The sequence below is a fragment of the Lepidochelys kempii genome, chromosome 3, assembly GCF_965140285.1.
Source record: "Lepidochelys kempii isolate rLepKem1 chromosome 3, rLepKem1.hap1, whole genome shotgun sequence".
NCBI lineage: Eukaryota > Metazoa > Chordata > Testudines > Cheloniidae > Lepidochelys > Lepidochelys kempii.
The window spans coordinates 83,574,434-83,590,663 of NC_136382.1; the positions used below are offsets into that span (position 1 = coordinate 83,574,434).

Here is a 16,230-nt window from a genome sequence, read left to right on the forward strand (position 1 = left end):
TGATTTCCCTCCCACCCACCAATCCCAATCTCCTATTCTGTGAAATAGCCAGGAACTTACGCTGCATAAGCCTTTGCAATCCTCATGAACATAACCTCATCTCCTCCTTTATCTGGATGGTATTTTAGCGACAGTGCACGGTATTGTTTTCTAATTTCCATTACAGTTGCTCCCTTAAAAGAAAAGCTTCATGTTAGTACTGTATTACCAAACACATTACATCAAAGACGCCTATTCTACCATGTTTGTACTCTAACACGTTTCTCTTTGATTGGCTCAGAAAAATACTGCAATCAGCATAAGAACAGGGAGTTCTATTCAAACAACTTTCATGATCATACTGAAACATACATTCAAAGCATTTCCATTTTATAAAAACCAAATATCATTAAACCTGCAGAATTCAAACTCTGTGTTGCAATTTAACACAGAAAATTTTTGGAAGACAGAGTTGAAAGGAGCTGTTTGAGTGATCTTGCTCATCCACCAAAACAAAACCAAAGAAAGCAGGATTTTCTTCAACTGATATAAATCTAGCATTCATCTGAACATATCTTGTGATCAGGACACACTTATCTGCGCTTACCTCAAGATTTCCTGTCTCTGGAGAGTAAGTTTAACAGATCCATACAATGGGTACCTCAGCTTGGATGTAGAGCCAGACCTGTCAGTCACTGGAAATAGTGGAATGCCCACCCCCACCACACCCCGAAATTCCCTCTAGTTTAGCTAGCTTTCATTGCCAGGAACTCATATTGTGTTAACTACATTTTGAGGACAATGTACAGTATCTCCTGCCACAAAGCATGGTAAATTCCAGTAATGATGACAAACCCAAATTCCTGGATGATTATTTTCATCTCTGTTCTGTATGATCCATTTCTTTCCATGGCATGTCAGATCTGTGAACCTTATTACTCAAAATAAAATAAGTTTTCAGGTAAGGACAAATATTTTCCAATTCTACTTCAAGCTAAGGTCCACAGACCCATTACAAAGGGATCATCATACGAGTCTACTTACAGGATGGGAAGCAGGATCATTCTTAATTGTTGGACATCCAAAATGCAAAACATCCTATATTATGTGTACACACACACACACTAAGAGAACATTAGGGTTGCAAAGTCAAAACTTGGGGAAAATGAGCAGAAGCGTCTGATTACTAGAGCACAAGATCCTGGAAGTAGAATTGAAGATTCCTAAGTCTTAGGATTCCTCTGTCAACAAATATCGGTCAAATCCACTCGCAAAGTGCCCCATCCCCCTCTAGTGCTGGTGGCTGATGATCACTTACTACTGCTATCCCGTCAGTTCTAGTAGCAGAGACCTATGTGGTGGGGCTAAAGGTTCCAACTCTACTGATAACACATGAGGGTGTCAACATCATGACACATGATGAAGTCAGTTTTTTCCGTTTGCTTTTTCAAAAATTTGGGAAATTGCATATAAACTACATTAAAAGAACATTACGGTTGTAAAGTCAAGTACTCAAAAGTTAGGACGTGCCAGAATTAAGGTTACCTGTGCCATCAGCAGCACACAACATTGACTTTCAATAAGTGAGATATTTCTGGGTGCAGGTGCCACTCTGCCAATCTTCCTCCTTAATGGGTAGTGCACATATCTATATGTAAGGTACTTTTATGGCACCTCCTTTATCACGGTATCTGAGCACCTCAACTTTTAAACGTATATATCCTCAACATCCCTGTGAGGACAGAGTACAATTATCCCCATTTTACTGAGGGCAAATTGAGGCACAGACAGGCTAAGTGACTTGCTCAAAGTCACTTAGGAAGTCTGTGGCAGAGAAGGGAATTGAACTCATGTCTCCAAGTCCTAAGCAAGTGCCCTAACCAATGGATAATCTCTCCTCTCTCACAAAGAGATAGGAAACCTTGCTCCACCCAGAACCAGAAATTTTCTTTCTGGAATAGGGCTACTCATGTTCTTCGCACTTATTTAAAAACCTTCCCAGACATACTGATTGTCATGACTAGTGCATGTCCGTTATTCATGGAGGAAATAGTGCTCCACTACCTCAGTGAACCATTGTATTCTAGCAGATAGATGCTATGCTATGTATTTCTGGTATTCATTTCCTGAACTGAAACAGGAAGATCACTTTAAAAAACAAAATCTGATTCTCTTTATTTACCAGTTGAGGGAGCAGAGAATATACAACTGGAGTTAGATCTCTGCCAATGGATCAGATACAGTAAGATGTAAAGGGAATGCCCAGAATTACTGTATAAGTATCACATGAATTCTGGATCATTGAAGCATGCCAATGTGGGACATCGGCATTCCCAATAAGGTACAACAAGAATTGTATTTTTGTTTGTGACACTGCTTGTTTCCATTATAGCCATCTTCATCTTCTATTATTCATCTGAGATAAGATCTTCTTGTACCTGATTGTATTCTTCCTCAACAGAGGTCTGAGATCAACTTTCCTGGCACCATGCGTCTGTCTTGAATCCAAAACACTCCAGGAACCATATTATTTTGTGTATTTCCTTCAACTTTGCCATTGTACAGAACCTTGATGAGAACAACATTTTCCAGAAAGAGATAAGTGAATTTCCTTCTTACCTAAAGCCAATATTGTTGCCCACCATGATCTTGAAAGAGACCCTGGGAACACAAGTCAGGTCAAAAGTCAGGTTGACCAATGTTGAGAAAAGAAAAATGGTGCCATCCATCTGAAAAATGCAAGAACTGTCTGTAGGCTTGTAAAAAGGAAGATTTCCTTCTTACGTGTGAATTTTCTTTTTAATACTTATGGCCAACAGTCTGTACTGTGGAGCTTTCCCTTCTCCCTAGAGGCAGAGCAAAGAGTGATGGCCAGCCTGGGGCTAGGACTGCCCATCTGTGGAAAATCCCAGTACTATAGCTTTCCAAAACTAAAAAATACTAACTGAATATACTAACAGATTTAGCAAAACAGAAACATTCCTCTATGCAAACATGTATTTTCCATTCTCATCTGGGAAAACAGAGGAGATAGTCCAGCAGCCACTGTAGTCAACCTTGCTTTAGGGTCCACGCTTTATTTTGTATGTCAAGATCATACATTAAGAATCCACCTGATGACACTATTGCTTTTAAGCATGTTGAAAGACCAACATTTCATCCCACCCTCACCATACCTCTTGCATAATCAGTAAGATTATGCAAGAAGTGTGGTGAGGGGTGGGATGAAATGGGGCATAAAAAAAATCAAAGCAGAAGAGTTCTAATATATGAAAAACATGTATTTAATATTTGCAATATAAATCAATAATACATATGTGAATAATAAGGGTATAAGAGGAGGCTTGGTGGTATAGCACAGACCTTAATTTTTATTCGATACAGTGACCCCATTTTAATGTGAAAAATATTCAAATTAGAAACGTATTCAACAAATTATAATAATTTTAGCATAATTATTAGTGTTCTCTCATTCAAACTACAACTGAGCATCCCAATATGAGTAATACATGTCACTTCTTGTCACTGCTGTTTTCATCTGCAAATGCTAATGCTGATTTTGTCAGGAAATTGCAACACATACCACACCTCCTTGGCATCCACAAATTATGGTACATGCTGGTTTGTCGCTGCTGCAGCCACATCTCAGATTTACCAGGTGAATCACCCGCACAAGAGCACTTTATTAACTTTAGAGTATCTGGGACCAAGCACAACATTGTCTGGTAGAGTTTTGGAAAATAGACTTGGAACTGTCATCACATATCCATCCATACTGCAGCGGATCAAGCAGTGGTGCGTCTGGGACCAAAGCACTTTTCCCACATATATGCCTGAAGATGTGTTCATTTTACATTTCCTATAAATGTTTCAGCTGGTGGTGATAAGGAACTGAGTTTTGGTCCTCATGTGGTACCTTTGCCAATTTTTGCTGCCCGTGATGCATTGATGTCACCACAGAGAGAGGCAGTATCCAACTCACAAGATCTTCAACACAGTGCCTTTACTGGGACCAAAACAGGAAACTGTTGTATCACAGCCTGAAAGTACATGAGCAGCTAACAGTCCTGGTACAATGTTCTCGTGTTCCTCTGAAGTAGCACAAATGCCTGTTACAGCTCTCTCTTTAACTGGTCCATATTCACTAAAGATGCGAGGCCCTGTTCAAGGTAATGGTGCAAGAGTAAGAAAAATACATCAGTATCATCTGATAATACTGATATTTCCACCAGTTTCTCTTTTGCAATCACCACAATTTGTTGTACAAAGATGTTGTCAGCTTCCTCATGTGACGTGGCTGTATCTCCCCTGTTGATTACCACACCTCATTGGTTTATTTCAACTGGAGTGTTGTCTCTACCTTTGATTAAAGTGCAAGCTAATAATGTGTGCGTCACTAGTGAAACTTCTTGTCTTAAATGAGTTTTGTACAAATTATGTCATCAATTGTTTCTGAATTTCAGTAACCATCAAGACAACTTTCTATGGAGGTAGCTGTGTACTTCTAGTGAACTGATGCGCTCTGCTTGCTTCTGTAGCTCTGCTACATCTTGTGCCACTCTTTGCGCTGAAGTTTTTGTACCTGTCAAAGACAAGGTATACATTACCTGTTGCAAGTCTGTGTTCAACGCAGACTCTGAAATTGATCACAGAGTCCTTGATGATACTACTTGCTAACCTGTACTACCCAAAGAACTGCAGAACCACCAATGACTGTGCAGGTGTCTTGTGAATATGTCTTACTGACCCCTCTGTCTGCAGCTGCTTCTTTAGGTAGACTTAGCCATGGCAATCTTCAGGTCACCAGAGTCCGTGAACATTGACATTGGTAAAGGATCCAAATCATATGACAAAATATTCTTGATGTCAACCCCTCATGAACTTGCCTGTAGGTCTATCATTCTTTAATAGATAAGGTTAGCGTCAAATACCTTTGTTGGACCAACCTGTACATGCTTTGTCACTACTCGTGTCTCTACTATCCTTAGTAGTGTGTCAGAGAAACATATGGGAGAGCTACATTCAAAATTCTTGCATTTCGCGAATTCCAAGTGTGTGCATTTACATTGACTGATGGTGGTGCCACTCTATCACGGACAACGTTTAGTCTTGCCTCTGGGTGTTTAGTGGGTGCACAGGTCTAGCTTCTTACTGATGGCTTCTCTGTTCATTGCAGAAATCCTTGACTTTGGGGATCTTTTGTACTTGGGCCTTGTGTACTGTATTTCTGTGACACTCTGGTTTCAGAGTGATCCTAGTGATGCAACCATGCCTTTTGTCTAGATTCAGGGGGAGGAGGGAGCATACCAACATGCTATACTGCTAATACAGACTTAATTAGCTAGGAGGTACATTTGTTATGTTCCTTATACAAAATATTAGTGTGAAATTTCATTAAAAAAAAGTATCTAGGTAGGTGGGTTAAGGGTGTATGATTGTTGCAGAGCCCTAGAGGAGCAGGGGTCTGCACAGAGAACGGCTGACACCCTGTCTCCTGGCAACTGATGGCCTGGGTCCCTTCTCTGCAAAGGTGCCAACTGAAGAGAACAAAGAGATCAGGTGGTCTCTGGCCCAGGAAAGAGACAAAGGCCAGAGGAGGGCCTGGAAAGTTTCAGTTTAGAGCTGGCTGGGGAAAGAGAGGAAGGCCCAGACCCGGGGTCTGGCCTCCCTGGCCTCAAGATGGACCTGACTGAGGTGTCCTTTTTCTTGTACATACAAGCTCTGTTTTGGACTGTGTTCCTGTCGTCTAATAAACCTCCTGTTTTACTGTCTGGCTGAGAGTCACATCTGACTGCGAAATTGGAGTGCAGGGCCCTTTGGCTTCCCCAAGAGCCCCACCGGTGCGGACTTGTTGTGGGAAGCGCACGGCGTAAAGAGGGGATGCTGAATGCTCCGAGGTCAGCCCCAGGAAGGCCGAAGCTGTGTAAGCTTCTTGCCCTGGAGACAATATGCTCACAGAGAGGAGGCCCCCCCAGAGTCCTGACTGGCTTCGTATGGACTAGTTCCAGAGAATTGCCTGGTGACTCCGTGACATCTGGTAATAAGTGCTAATATTTCAAAATGCTCAACAGTGACAAGGTATCATCAGGTAGTTTATTTGAATTTAGGATCTTGAACATTCAGAATGCACGCAACAAAAACAAAAAAAAAAAACCCACAACACAACCCTCCACACACAATGAACGCTAAAACAAGGTACTGCTAAAAATGTGCATTTGGCTATCAGAGAGAACCAATGGCTTCAATTCTGAAACTAGTTAATCTCTGGAAATGGACCAGACCATCAGATATGTAGGACATTAGAAAGAAAGCTCACAGGTAAGAAGGAAATTTTCTTCTCACCAGCCCCTCCTTCCTATATCTTGCAACCTGTACTGTGAGATGTGCAAAGCATTACTCACCTTTAGGGTACGAGGAGGATTCAAACTATATACACGGAAGACTGACCCCAGATTACTGCTGTGGCAGCACATTCTGAAGTACCTTTCCCCCACCCCTCAAAAGCTATATTCAAAGAAGAAAGGACATTAACCATGATGACTATGTAGCTGCCTTTCAAATTTCTTCATATGAAGCACAAGACTCTTCTGCCCAAGAGGTAGTTGAACCCTCAGAATGGGCAGTAATGTTACCTGGTGGATTCACTCCAGTTTTTTTTCTCCTTTTGACTGACGAGTGATAAGATGAAGACAGCTGTGGGTTTCAGATTAAATCTATCTCAAGTGCACAGAAACACAAGTTGTCCTAACATCCAGTGTATGCCATTCAATCTCTTTTGAAAGCATAGGACTAGGAGGCAAAGCAGAGGCTAAAACAAGCTGGCACCAGTGGTGATCTCAAGTCTCACCAGCTCTGACATCAGATTCACCTGCTGGAATCTCAAAGGGATGAGCCCACCATGTGAGGGACGAAGTGATTGACCTAAGAAGGGTGATTCTCCAATCCCGATTGGTTGCAATTTCTTGCTACTATGGTAAGAGGAAATTTTGGAGCATTCTCAGATAAAATCTGGCCCATTGGAAGGCATCCACACATGAAATTAGCATACTGAGGAATTGCGTCAGGATTTTTTGAGATATCTGATGACACATGGTGAAGTAAGGAGAGGATCTTCCGTCGTATCTCCTCTGAAGTGAACACCTTTGTGTCCAGGATCACTTCTGAATGCAGAAGTTGCTGAGATGGTTGGAGGGGAGACTCACTGGAGATTATATTCACCAGAAAACGACAGTCTTGTAACAATGTTAATCTCCTCTAGAGCTCAAAAAGCCATTTGAAAGAACAAGGACCAGAAGATATGATCTAAGTAAGGATGAGTGTCTTTGCCCCACACAAGCTGTCAGGAATCAGGCCTGCAGCTGATCCAGTCTACCAGCAACCTATGAGCACAGCTAACCTGTAGTACGCTGCCTGATTGATGGGAAGCGTCAGCAGATCAGTTCTTAAGCCCAGCAGCAGCTACTCAAAGTATTGGCCCACAACTACATTAGTTCCTGTGCCTATTTGTTGCCAGCCTTGCTCCTCCTTATTCCAGCATCAGCCCCTGCACTTCTCCCATCCTGCCTCACTCCAGGTAACCCGGCTCTGAACCTCAGTTCCGATTCCTGACTTCTGTCTTCAGCTCTAATCCTCGACTCTGGCCTCTGACCCTGGAATCCTATTTCTAGCTTCCAACTCTTGCTCAATGCACTGGGCAAGACAGGCCACATCCCCATCTCTAACATCCACCAAGAACAGCGAAGACCACCAGGATCTTTGTGAAGACTCGTGGGGTAATCACTTGCCTGAATGAGAGATCTCTCTATTGAAATGCTTCCCACTGTAACAGAAATTTAGAAATTTTCAGCAGCTCTCCCTAAATGGCATATGTAGGCAGACCTCCCTGAGGTCTAATGCAATCAAGAAATCCCAGGGTAAGAGTCATGATGATAAACTTTAGTGTTTCCATCAATTTGTTGAGGGACTTGAGCTCTAATATGGCTCATTTCCCCCATCCTTCTTTGGGAACATAGAGAATATTGAGTAGACTCCACCAAAATCTGTCTCATTGATACCAGCTCTACAGCTCCACTGCATAGAAGGTTTTTGATCAGATTCTTTGATCTGGGGGAAGACTATGAACACTGTCTCTGGGGGACTTGATTGCATAACATTGTGATGGCATAACCCTGTAGAACCATCTAGTACTCACTTATCTAACTAACCCTCGATGGCATAACCCTGTAAAACTGTCTAGTACTCCCTTATCTCCCATGTGTGTTCAAATTTCTGAAGCCTCTCCCCCAAATAAGACATCTTCTTGGACATGGGGCTCTTAAACCAGAAATCGATGAGCAGTCTTGAGGATCGTCTTGTATAGTCCTATTTTAAATTTCTCTATCTCTTCCAGATCTGTGGATTTCTTATGGGCTAGTAACTGTGAAAGGAAGATGGTAACAAGAGGCAGGAGGTGATGAAACAGAAGAGAGTTTCCTCTCACTAGCGTCTGCTACTGCTTAGTCCACATCCTCATGAAACAACTTGCCCCCATTGAGCTCACAAAGTGTTTTATTTGTGTTTCTGCTTTCCAGACACTAAGCCAAGTGTGTCATGACACCATATTAGTGGCTCTCTCCATGGTCTCTAATTTAAGGGAAATCCAGAAAACTGCTAGCAAGATCTTGTTCAAGCTCGTTTTCAGTTTTTTTATCTTGAGTCAGGCCTCATTGGATCATACAGTCTATCCAGGCTAGAATCACCCTGACAAAACAAGAGTCTGCTGCAGATGCCCAAAGGCCTCTAAGTTCTTTCTTAGAAATGACTGGATTTTTTCAGTCTGTTGGCTCTCATGGTAAACTCTCCCTCTCATTCCTTCAGAGAACCTTTGACCAAAGTGGCAGCTGCTACATCTACCTTTGACCAAATGTTTATGAGAACACCTCGATGTGTCTTTTGGGGTGCTTGTCTTTGTTAGGAAACGCCCACCCAAGCCTTGATTACTTCTTCAAATACCAGGTACAGTGGAACACAATTCTCTCTTTGCTTTAGCTGGAAAATATTTCTAAGAGGCTTTCTTGGATTACTCTAGAATTGGTGGCTCCTCAAAAGTCTCAGGCAGCATTTCCAGAGTGGCGAGCACCTTCCATAACACATGATTAAATACCTGTGGAGGGAAAGCCTCTCTTGCAAGTCATCCTCTAATTCTGTTCAGTCTGAGCCAGGTAATTCCCCTTCCTCCAAGGGGATCAAGATGGATGAGGAGAAGAAAGAATTTCACATCTCCCTCTCATTCTCCAATCTCTTCACTTTTTTGATCTTATGAACCTTAAACTTTTCTCTCTCTCTTTTTTTTTTTAATATACTGGTGATGAGGTAGAGGAGGAAGAGTCCCTCTTCTTTGATTGTCCCTTTTATGTAAGTGCCACAGTCCCTGCAAAAGCACCTTCCTTATTGCTTGTAATGGGAGACTCAATGACAGAGTCTGAACTAAGGAGCATTTTGAACCTGCAGACTTCCTTTTTCTTTTCTTGCCTTTTCTGGCAAACGTAGCCACAGGTATTCACCCTGAGGTTCCCTTCAGGCCACAATAATTTTTTTGGGTTGTGGGCAGGATGGCTACGGCAACGTCACATTTTACCCCTTTTCCAAAGAGTCCTGCCATCTCCCGGGTAGAGGCAGGGAGGTTCGGGAGGGGGGCAGATAGAAAAAAATCTCTTCCTCCTTCCAAAGCTGTTTCCTTTGTCGAAAGATGCTTCATTGGCATGTAACCTGCCTATCCATCCCAGACTGAAGTGCAATCACTTCATTATTTCAGAGGGCAATACTGAGGTTGAGAGGGGTGGTAATCGCCATGGAGCTATTAGTGGGGGAGAAGATGAATGGTCACTTGTCCACCCCTCTCCCAACAGTCTGCACTGTGGACAGGAGGAGTTAAACAGATCATCTGCTTAATCACAGGCTGTTGCAGCTCTTCCCCACAGAAGGCTCTGGGTTAGGAGATCTGCCTGTGCTGCCTACTGCATACTAACTCCATAGCCCAATTTTCTGGCTTGGCATAGATCTGGCCCTCACATTGGCTGAGCGGCTTAGGCCCCATGACTGGAGAGCTACATAAGGACCTGGCCCACCCCTGCACCTTCAGGTCACCGTTTAGTGTGGCTGTAGGATCTTCTTTGCAGCTGGACAATCCGGTCCTAATACTCCTGAACAGGAAAAAGACAGACTTGAGAACATTTGTGACCCTCTCTTTCCCTACCTGCCACAGCCCATGAAAGATGGGGAAAACAAATCTGCTCTGGCAGTAACACACTCTGCAGGACATGGTCTGAGGTGAACCTGGTTCAGAAACCCCCAGCAAACAGAGCATTTAAAAAAAAAAAAAGTTTTAGGAGTCTCCAATTAAAAAAAATCTGAATGTGACTATGTCCTATCCTGATAGGCATTGCTATAAAGAGAAGACCACTAGGTCTCCAGTCTTCCCAGAAATAGAGGAAAAAAACTCGGGTTCTCCACAGAAGAGTGGTCTTGGCCACAGGCTAACTGTCAATCTTTGTTCTGACTCCAACCAGCAGGTAGAGGGGTGAATGCCTCACAATACAGACTGTCTGTCAGAGACAGAGGTTGAAAATGGGAATGCTTTGAAGTTGAATCTCCTTTAGGAACCTATTTAGATGTTTCAGGCAGGACCTCTGCTTTGTTTGTCCCTGATTTTCTCAGGCTAGAAATAGGATGGGGAACAGGTTGTAATACTCTGATCTGAAGTAGTTGATGGATGATTTCATTCATGTCATGGCCTTTCCAGGATTGATGAAGTTGGGAATGGGACAAAGCTGTTCCTGTAATTCTAGCACAGCTTCACTGGGTACTCCCTCTGGACAACGTATAGTGACCTCATTTGGTCAAAGATATAGGTAACTCTTTTGCTGAAAAAGCCTGGCACCAATTGGAGATCTAACACCAGACAGCGCTGGTTGGGAGACCTGCATCTGAGGCCACGGAGGGCAGTTATTCACCCTGCACTTGTTTTAGCTTCCACGTGTAAAGGGGTAAAACAGGAAGAAACACTTCAGACTCCTTAAATTTGCCAAATGACCTGTATTCTTTTCTACAGTGTCTAGCAGGACTGCGAGTTGACTTTTCTGATTACTTTGAATACCCTGTTTTCCGTAAGTTTCCCACTGTATCACTAGGATAGCTGGAAACTGATTTTCCAGAGCATCTGATCCCATGGATCAAAGTCCCATATACCTGCATGAAACAGATTCAAATCCCAATGTCTTTTTCACCCCACAGGGAGAAGCCCTTAGGCTGTGAGATTTTTATGTTGAGGGGAACCAAACGTGCAACACTTGTCTCTCCATATTTGCATTGCTTGTGAAAGCCTGTGGAGACTCTTTGGTATCAGATCACAGTTCATATTTATTTTTGTTGTTCTGATGCCACTTGAGAAAGTGTGCGCCCAAAGGAGAGCTCGGACATGAAAGCCTGCCTGCATCTGGCTGCCTGTGAAGGCCACTCTTTCTAGTGAAAATCTCCCCCCACTTAGAAACAATGAGTTCCTGACCACCAGGGAAAATAGCAACATTCTTCCTTCAATAGCAATACCAGGCAGACACTGCAGGGATTCCATCTCACTGCCATGGGCAGTAAGAAGGAACTGAGGGATAGTTGGATCTGCACCACTCTTTATGCCCTCAGGTGGGGGGTGAAGATGCATAAGGACATCTAAAATGCAGGTGAGACCCCCCCCAATGGACACAGTGGTAAAAATAAATCTGAATTCTGCATGCATGGGGCATATGCACACCATAAGTGGAATCCATGTGAACAATTACTCAAAGATGAACTGGAAGGAACTTCAGCAGGCGGCGCATTCCCCTGCTGCCACTGATGGCCATGTTTGGTTCTGCCCCGAAACAACAAACAGGCTGAAGTACCCATTGTAACAGTTCTGTGGAGCTTAGAACAAAGGAGGAAGTGCCTCAACAGCAGTTTTACATAAATGGCACAATTTACCTTACATTAAGAAGAAAAACTAGAACACAGCAAGTAGATGTGAACCCATATGAAGTAGGGATTGTTTATACAGCTTATCCCACCCACATCACCTAAACTGCTCCACAAGTCTAATGTGCATAAAGGGCTTTTGTGCAACGTTGCACCTCAGACTAACTTCTCTTGGTAGGTCTACTATGTTGTCAATATGTATGACTGTCCGCAGCCCATAAGGATATTCTCTCCAGCACAGTCCACACAAGTCTGGTTTTTGCTCTGAAATTTTTTCAGACAACGCTTAGCTACGATCATGTGAGTCATTCAAAACAGATTAAAACTGAAATCTTCATCTCAGTATACTGTATAAGAGACTTGAAGGACTTTGGTATTATAGTTACAAATTAAAAAATACACACTAGCAATGTTCAGAAGGTAAAAGTTAACTGCATCTTGAGGCATGCTTTCAACCCTCACGGATGCTCTCACTAGTATTTCCTCCGGCTTAGTTTTACATATAAAGCAAGTCCTAAGCATGCCATATTAAAGTAATGTGTATTACCCAACAAGGGCACTATTACTTACTGGGTCCAAATGTAAGACTTCATAAGGGTTGTATTCTTGATATTCTCTGTCTGTTTTTGAAACTTTGTATGCAAGAAACAGAAACAGCGCCCATCCAGCAAGAAGAATTGCTTTCCTGTTTAGAAAGAATATGAAGGGTAAAATAAAATACACACAATCCTCCTTACTTCTAACATAACACTGTACAGGTAATTTGTGAGGCTAATTTATATAAAAAAAACTTAAGGACCCCACATTAAATAATGAGATCCAAAAAACCAGTTTTAGAACAAATACCCTTGGTGATAAAATGGTTTCGTCTGTTGAATGACTGGGCTTTTTTATTGCTGTTTACATAGACAAGCAAAACAGTGAGTTTCTACACTTCCACACCCTCTACCTCCACAAATCAAAAAATCTCCTTCAACAAACAGAACAGACTAACAAACAAGAAAGTCTCTGTTCCTCATTTACATAGAATATTTTGCACCTAATAATGGATGCAAGTTCTGCTTTTTAAAAAAAAAGCAAAATACAGAAAAAAGGAATAAAACTGAACAGCTGGGAAGTGAAAGGGAGGAGAGAGGAGGAGATGTGAGAAAGCGTAACAAATAGTGGGGAATAAAAACACAGGCATTACATTTAAGCGAGCAAAACATTTGAACATCTTTCTATGTATTGTATTTAACTGGACATCAATAGTATTGGTAATTTGAGGAAAGGGACAACAGAATTCTGCTCCATTATTGATAAGATCCAGGAGAAATTGTTGATTACTGTTGCGGTCTACTAGGTTAACTGAACAGGAATTTAAGAAGCTGTAACATGAGTGGCTTCTCTCTGAATTTCAAGCCCTATTAGATATTAATAATTAACAAATTTTCATTACGCAATTGTAGCAGATTCTAATAGTCCCTTTCTTTAAAAAGTTATGAAACCTATTACTTTATTATAGAACTAGTTCCAGATGCTTTAATTAAAACTTTAAATTTATGTAAAAAAAATACAAAATACAGTAGTAATTTAAATGAGAAGTTACCCAAATGAAATATACTTACTTTATTGTAGGAATTATGTTTTGTTGTGGTTTTAATAACCGCAAACGATACCACAGACATCTTCCATATACTTTTCTTATATTTTTTAATCGAATTTGCTCTGCAAAAAAAATTTAAATGGCTAGTTAAAATTTAATTAGAATTTACATCAAATGCAAAGTGACAAGTGAGCTGTTATCTTGGGGTTTGCAGTGCAATTCCAGTTTGAGACTTGAAAGAGCTTCATAATCAAAAAAAGCAGTGAGAGTGAATTACAGATTTGTTTCCTAGGCATTTAAATGGTACCAAATTTGTAAGTAACGGTTTAACTTGGATTGCTCTACACTACCTACTACAGGAATCAATTCTCTTTTTTCTGTGTATCTTGAAACAAGAATCACTGCTGAAACAAAGTCAGGAGATGTAGCTTGTCTATTCCATGCCCTACTAGTCTCACATGTGCAGTTTTAAAGCTAGTTAACTCCAGCAAATGATCTCCCCCTTTGATATCAGCTGCAGTATGCAGGGGCAGAAAAAGAAGATAGCATATGAAATGGATCTTGGAATACAACTGGGGAGTGTGAATTGGGGACATTTTTTGAGCAAGGCACTGGAAGAACTAAAAACCTTCAAATACTGTTACGCCCTTCCTCTTTGTAACACCCACTTTGAGAGTTTATTTTTAGTTAGACTGTAGCTCTTTGGGGGCAGAGACGTATCTACCTAAATGTAGAACCCTGCATGGATACAAAATTTGTATCCGCATCTGATCCGCAAACATAGTCTGTGGTTATAAAGCAGATTTCTGCAGATTTGCAGGACTCTACCTATATGTTTGAACAGCATCTCATACGAGGTCCCAGTTCTGACAGGATGTTTGGCAAATATAATAAATAGCAAAGAACGAGGAGGCTAGCCACCGAGAGGTTTCTTCCCCAAACATTTCAAAGTGGGTGGGGCAAATCTATAGTACAAAATTTCCCCAAGAGTGGGAGCAATCTGTCTATATTTAAAGAGCTTTAATTATATTTTGGTATTACCTGGGATCAAGCTAGTGGTGAGAGAGAGGTTTCAGGAAAAGAAGTACACTGTGATGGAAAGTGAAGACAGTTTATGGAACCCTATAATGGATTTGATGGGAAGAGAATCCCACCAATTGTGAGAAGCATAACTTATATGGCTGTATAGACCTTCTATAGGATTAATTTTATATTATAAATGGGCTTCTTGATTAGTTTTAAAGTAACTTTTCTCTATCATGATGTAAATTTCATAAGAAACTAAAATTGCTTTATCTGCAAGAATAAGAGCATTTGTCTACACTTAGATTAGCAGAGAAGAAAGTGGAGATGATGAAATTTGTCATGTTTTAATTAATTTTATTTTTGCTAATAGATTAATATAGAGTGACTGGTTTTGTTAAGCTAAAGTTTTTCCTATTAGTTATTTTTATAGGAGTTTGATCTGAATTTTCCCTAAACTATTGACACAGTATCATCTTAAGACTTTTCATCCAAATAAGACCATGTCAGCCTCCTCAAAAGAGGTTTTATGTGTCTGGATTTCTGATTTTTGCAGGATCACAGACCAAGAGTCACTGTGATATGGAAAACGTGTTTGTTTGTTTTTAATTTCTGGCTTAGAGGGACTTTTCCAACATTGATGCTTGCTAACAATGGCCTCACATCTTACTGGCCCAAAAGCCTTGGATGGAACAAGCAAAATTCATCAATCATATGAATCAAAAGGTAACACTGAGAATCCTTGCCTTTTGATCAACAAGAAAACTGAAGACTGAAGCTCCAGAATTTCCAAGAGTGATCACCTTGGGGAGAGGAAGCCTCAACATCCACAAGCCATTCCAGCCTCTGACCAGTCTCTCCCTGCACCAGAGGCAGCCCACTAGTGGGAAACATTGTGCCAGCAGAACATCACTGTATTAATTGCCATTCCAACTCCTACTCTACAAGCATCCAGCAAGCTGCACGCAAATGCTGAAAAGTTCGTGAACTCCTTGTGAAAACAAGTGTCTTATTTTTCCAGCTTCTATATTTTACTCTGGGTTGTTTTGTTTTTTTTATTAACTGGGAGATGTACCAGCCTTTTTATTTTTAGGGTGTGAAAGTAAGTGTAGCTGTGTGCACACATCTGGTATGAGCATCCATACAACAAGCCCAGAGAAGGCATCTGAAAGGAGTTCCTCAGGTTTAAACGGCCCTAAATACTGTCTCAAAGACACTCAGAGTGTGTTCTGTGTTTAAAGGTCCCGAGAGACTTGAGATTATCGTCTCTAATTTCTGGTAAATAGGAAGTTTAACAGAACTCTTGATAGACAAATGTTGAAGTCCATATTGTAATATCTCCTTTGAGGGATATGGAGGAGAGGAAAGTGTCAGACTTTAATTCCTATGTGGTGGCTACGAAGGAAGTTTTAATACTGGTTTCAGTATTAAGATATTTAATTGGCTTCAAATTATAGATTTGATTGACTATGGTAAAATTCTTTAGTTAGGATTTATACCCAAATGGACAGCCATGTTCTTATACTCCTTAAAATGTACAATGATTAATTATTTTTGGTATTAATTTAATGATGTAACTCCAATCCATTACTGAGATTAACTTGTGTGATATGATCTGAATTTGATCTGATAGTTTTATTTTTAGTTTATCATCTTAA

At 41.1% G+C, this 16,230-nt stretch overlaps 1 protein-coding gene across 1 annotated transcript in view; it reads right to left on the minus strand.

Annotated features, from left to right (window-relative positions):
• SEC63 (SEC63 protein translocation regulator) overlaps window positions 1-16,230 on the minus strand; it is a 100,484-nt gene that overhangs the window by 66,511 nt on the left and 17,743 nt on the right. Inside the window, exons 2-4 of the mRNA XM_073336936.2 lie at window positions 13,572-13,671; window positions 12,535-12,649; window positions 61-173 (exon numbers count right to left, since the gene is read on the minus strand). Coding sequence (XP_073193037.1) covers window positions 61-173; window positions 12,535-12,649; window positions 13,572-13,671 — 328 coding nt within the window. The remainder of the gene's footprint in view (window positions 1-60; window positions 174-12,534; window positions 12,650-13,571; window positions 13,672-16,230) is intronic.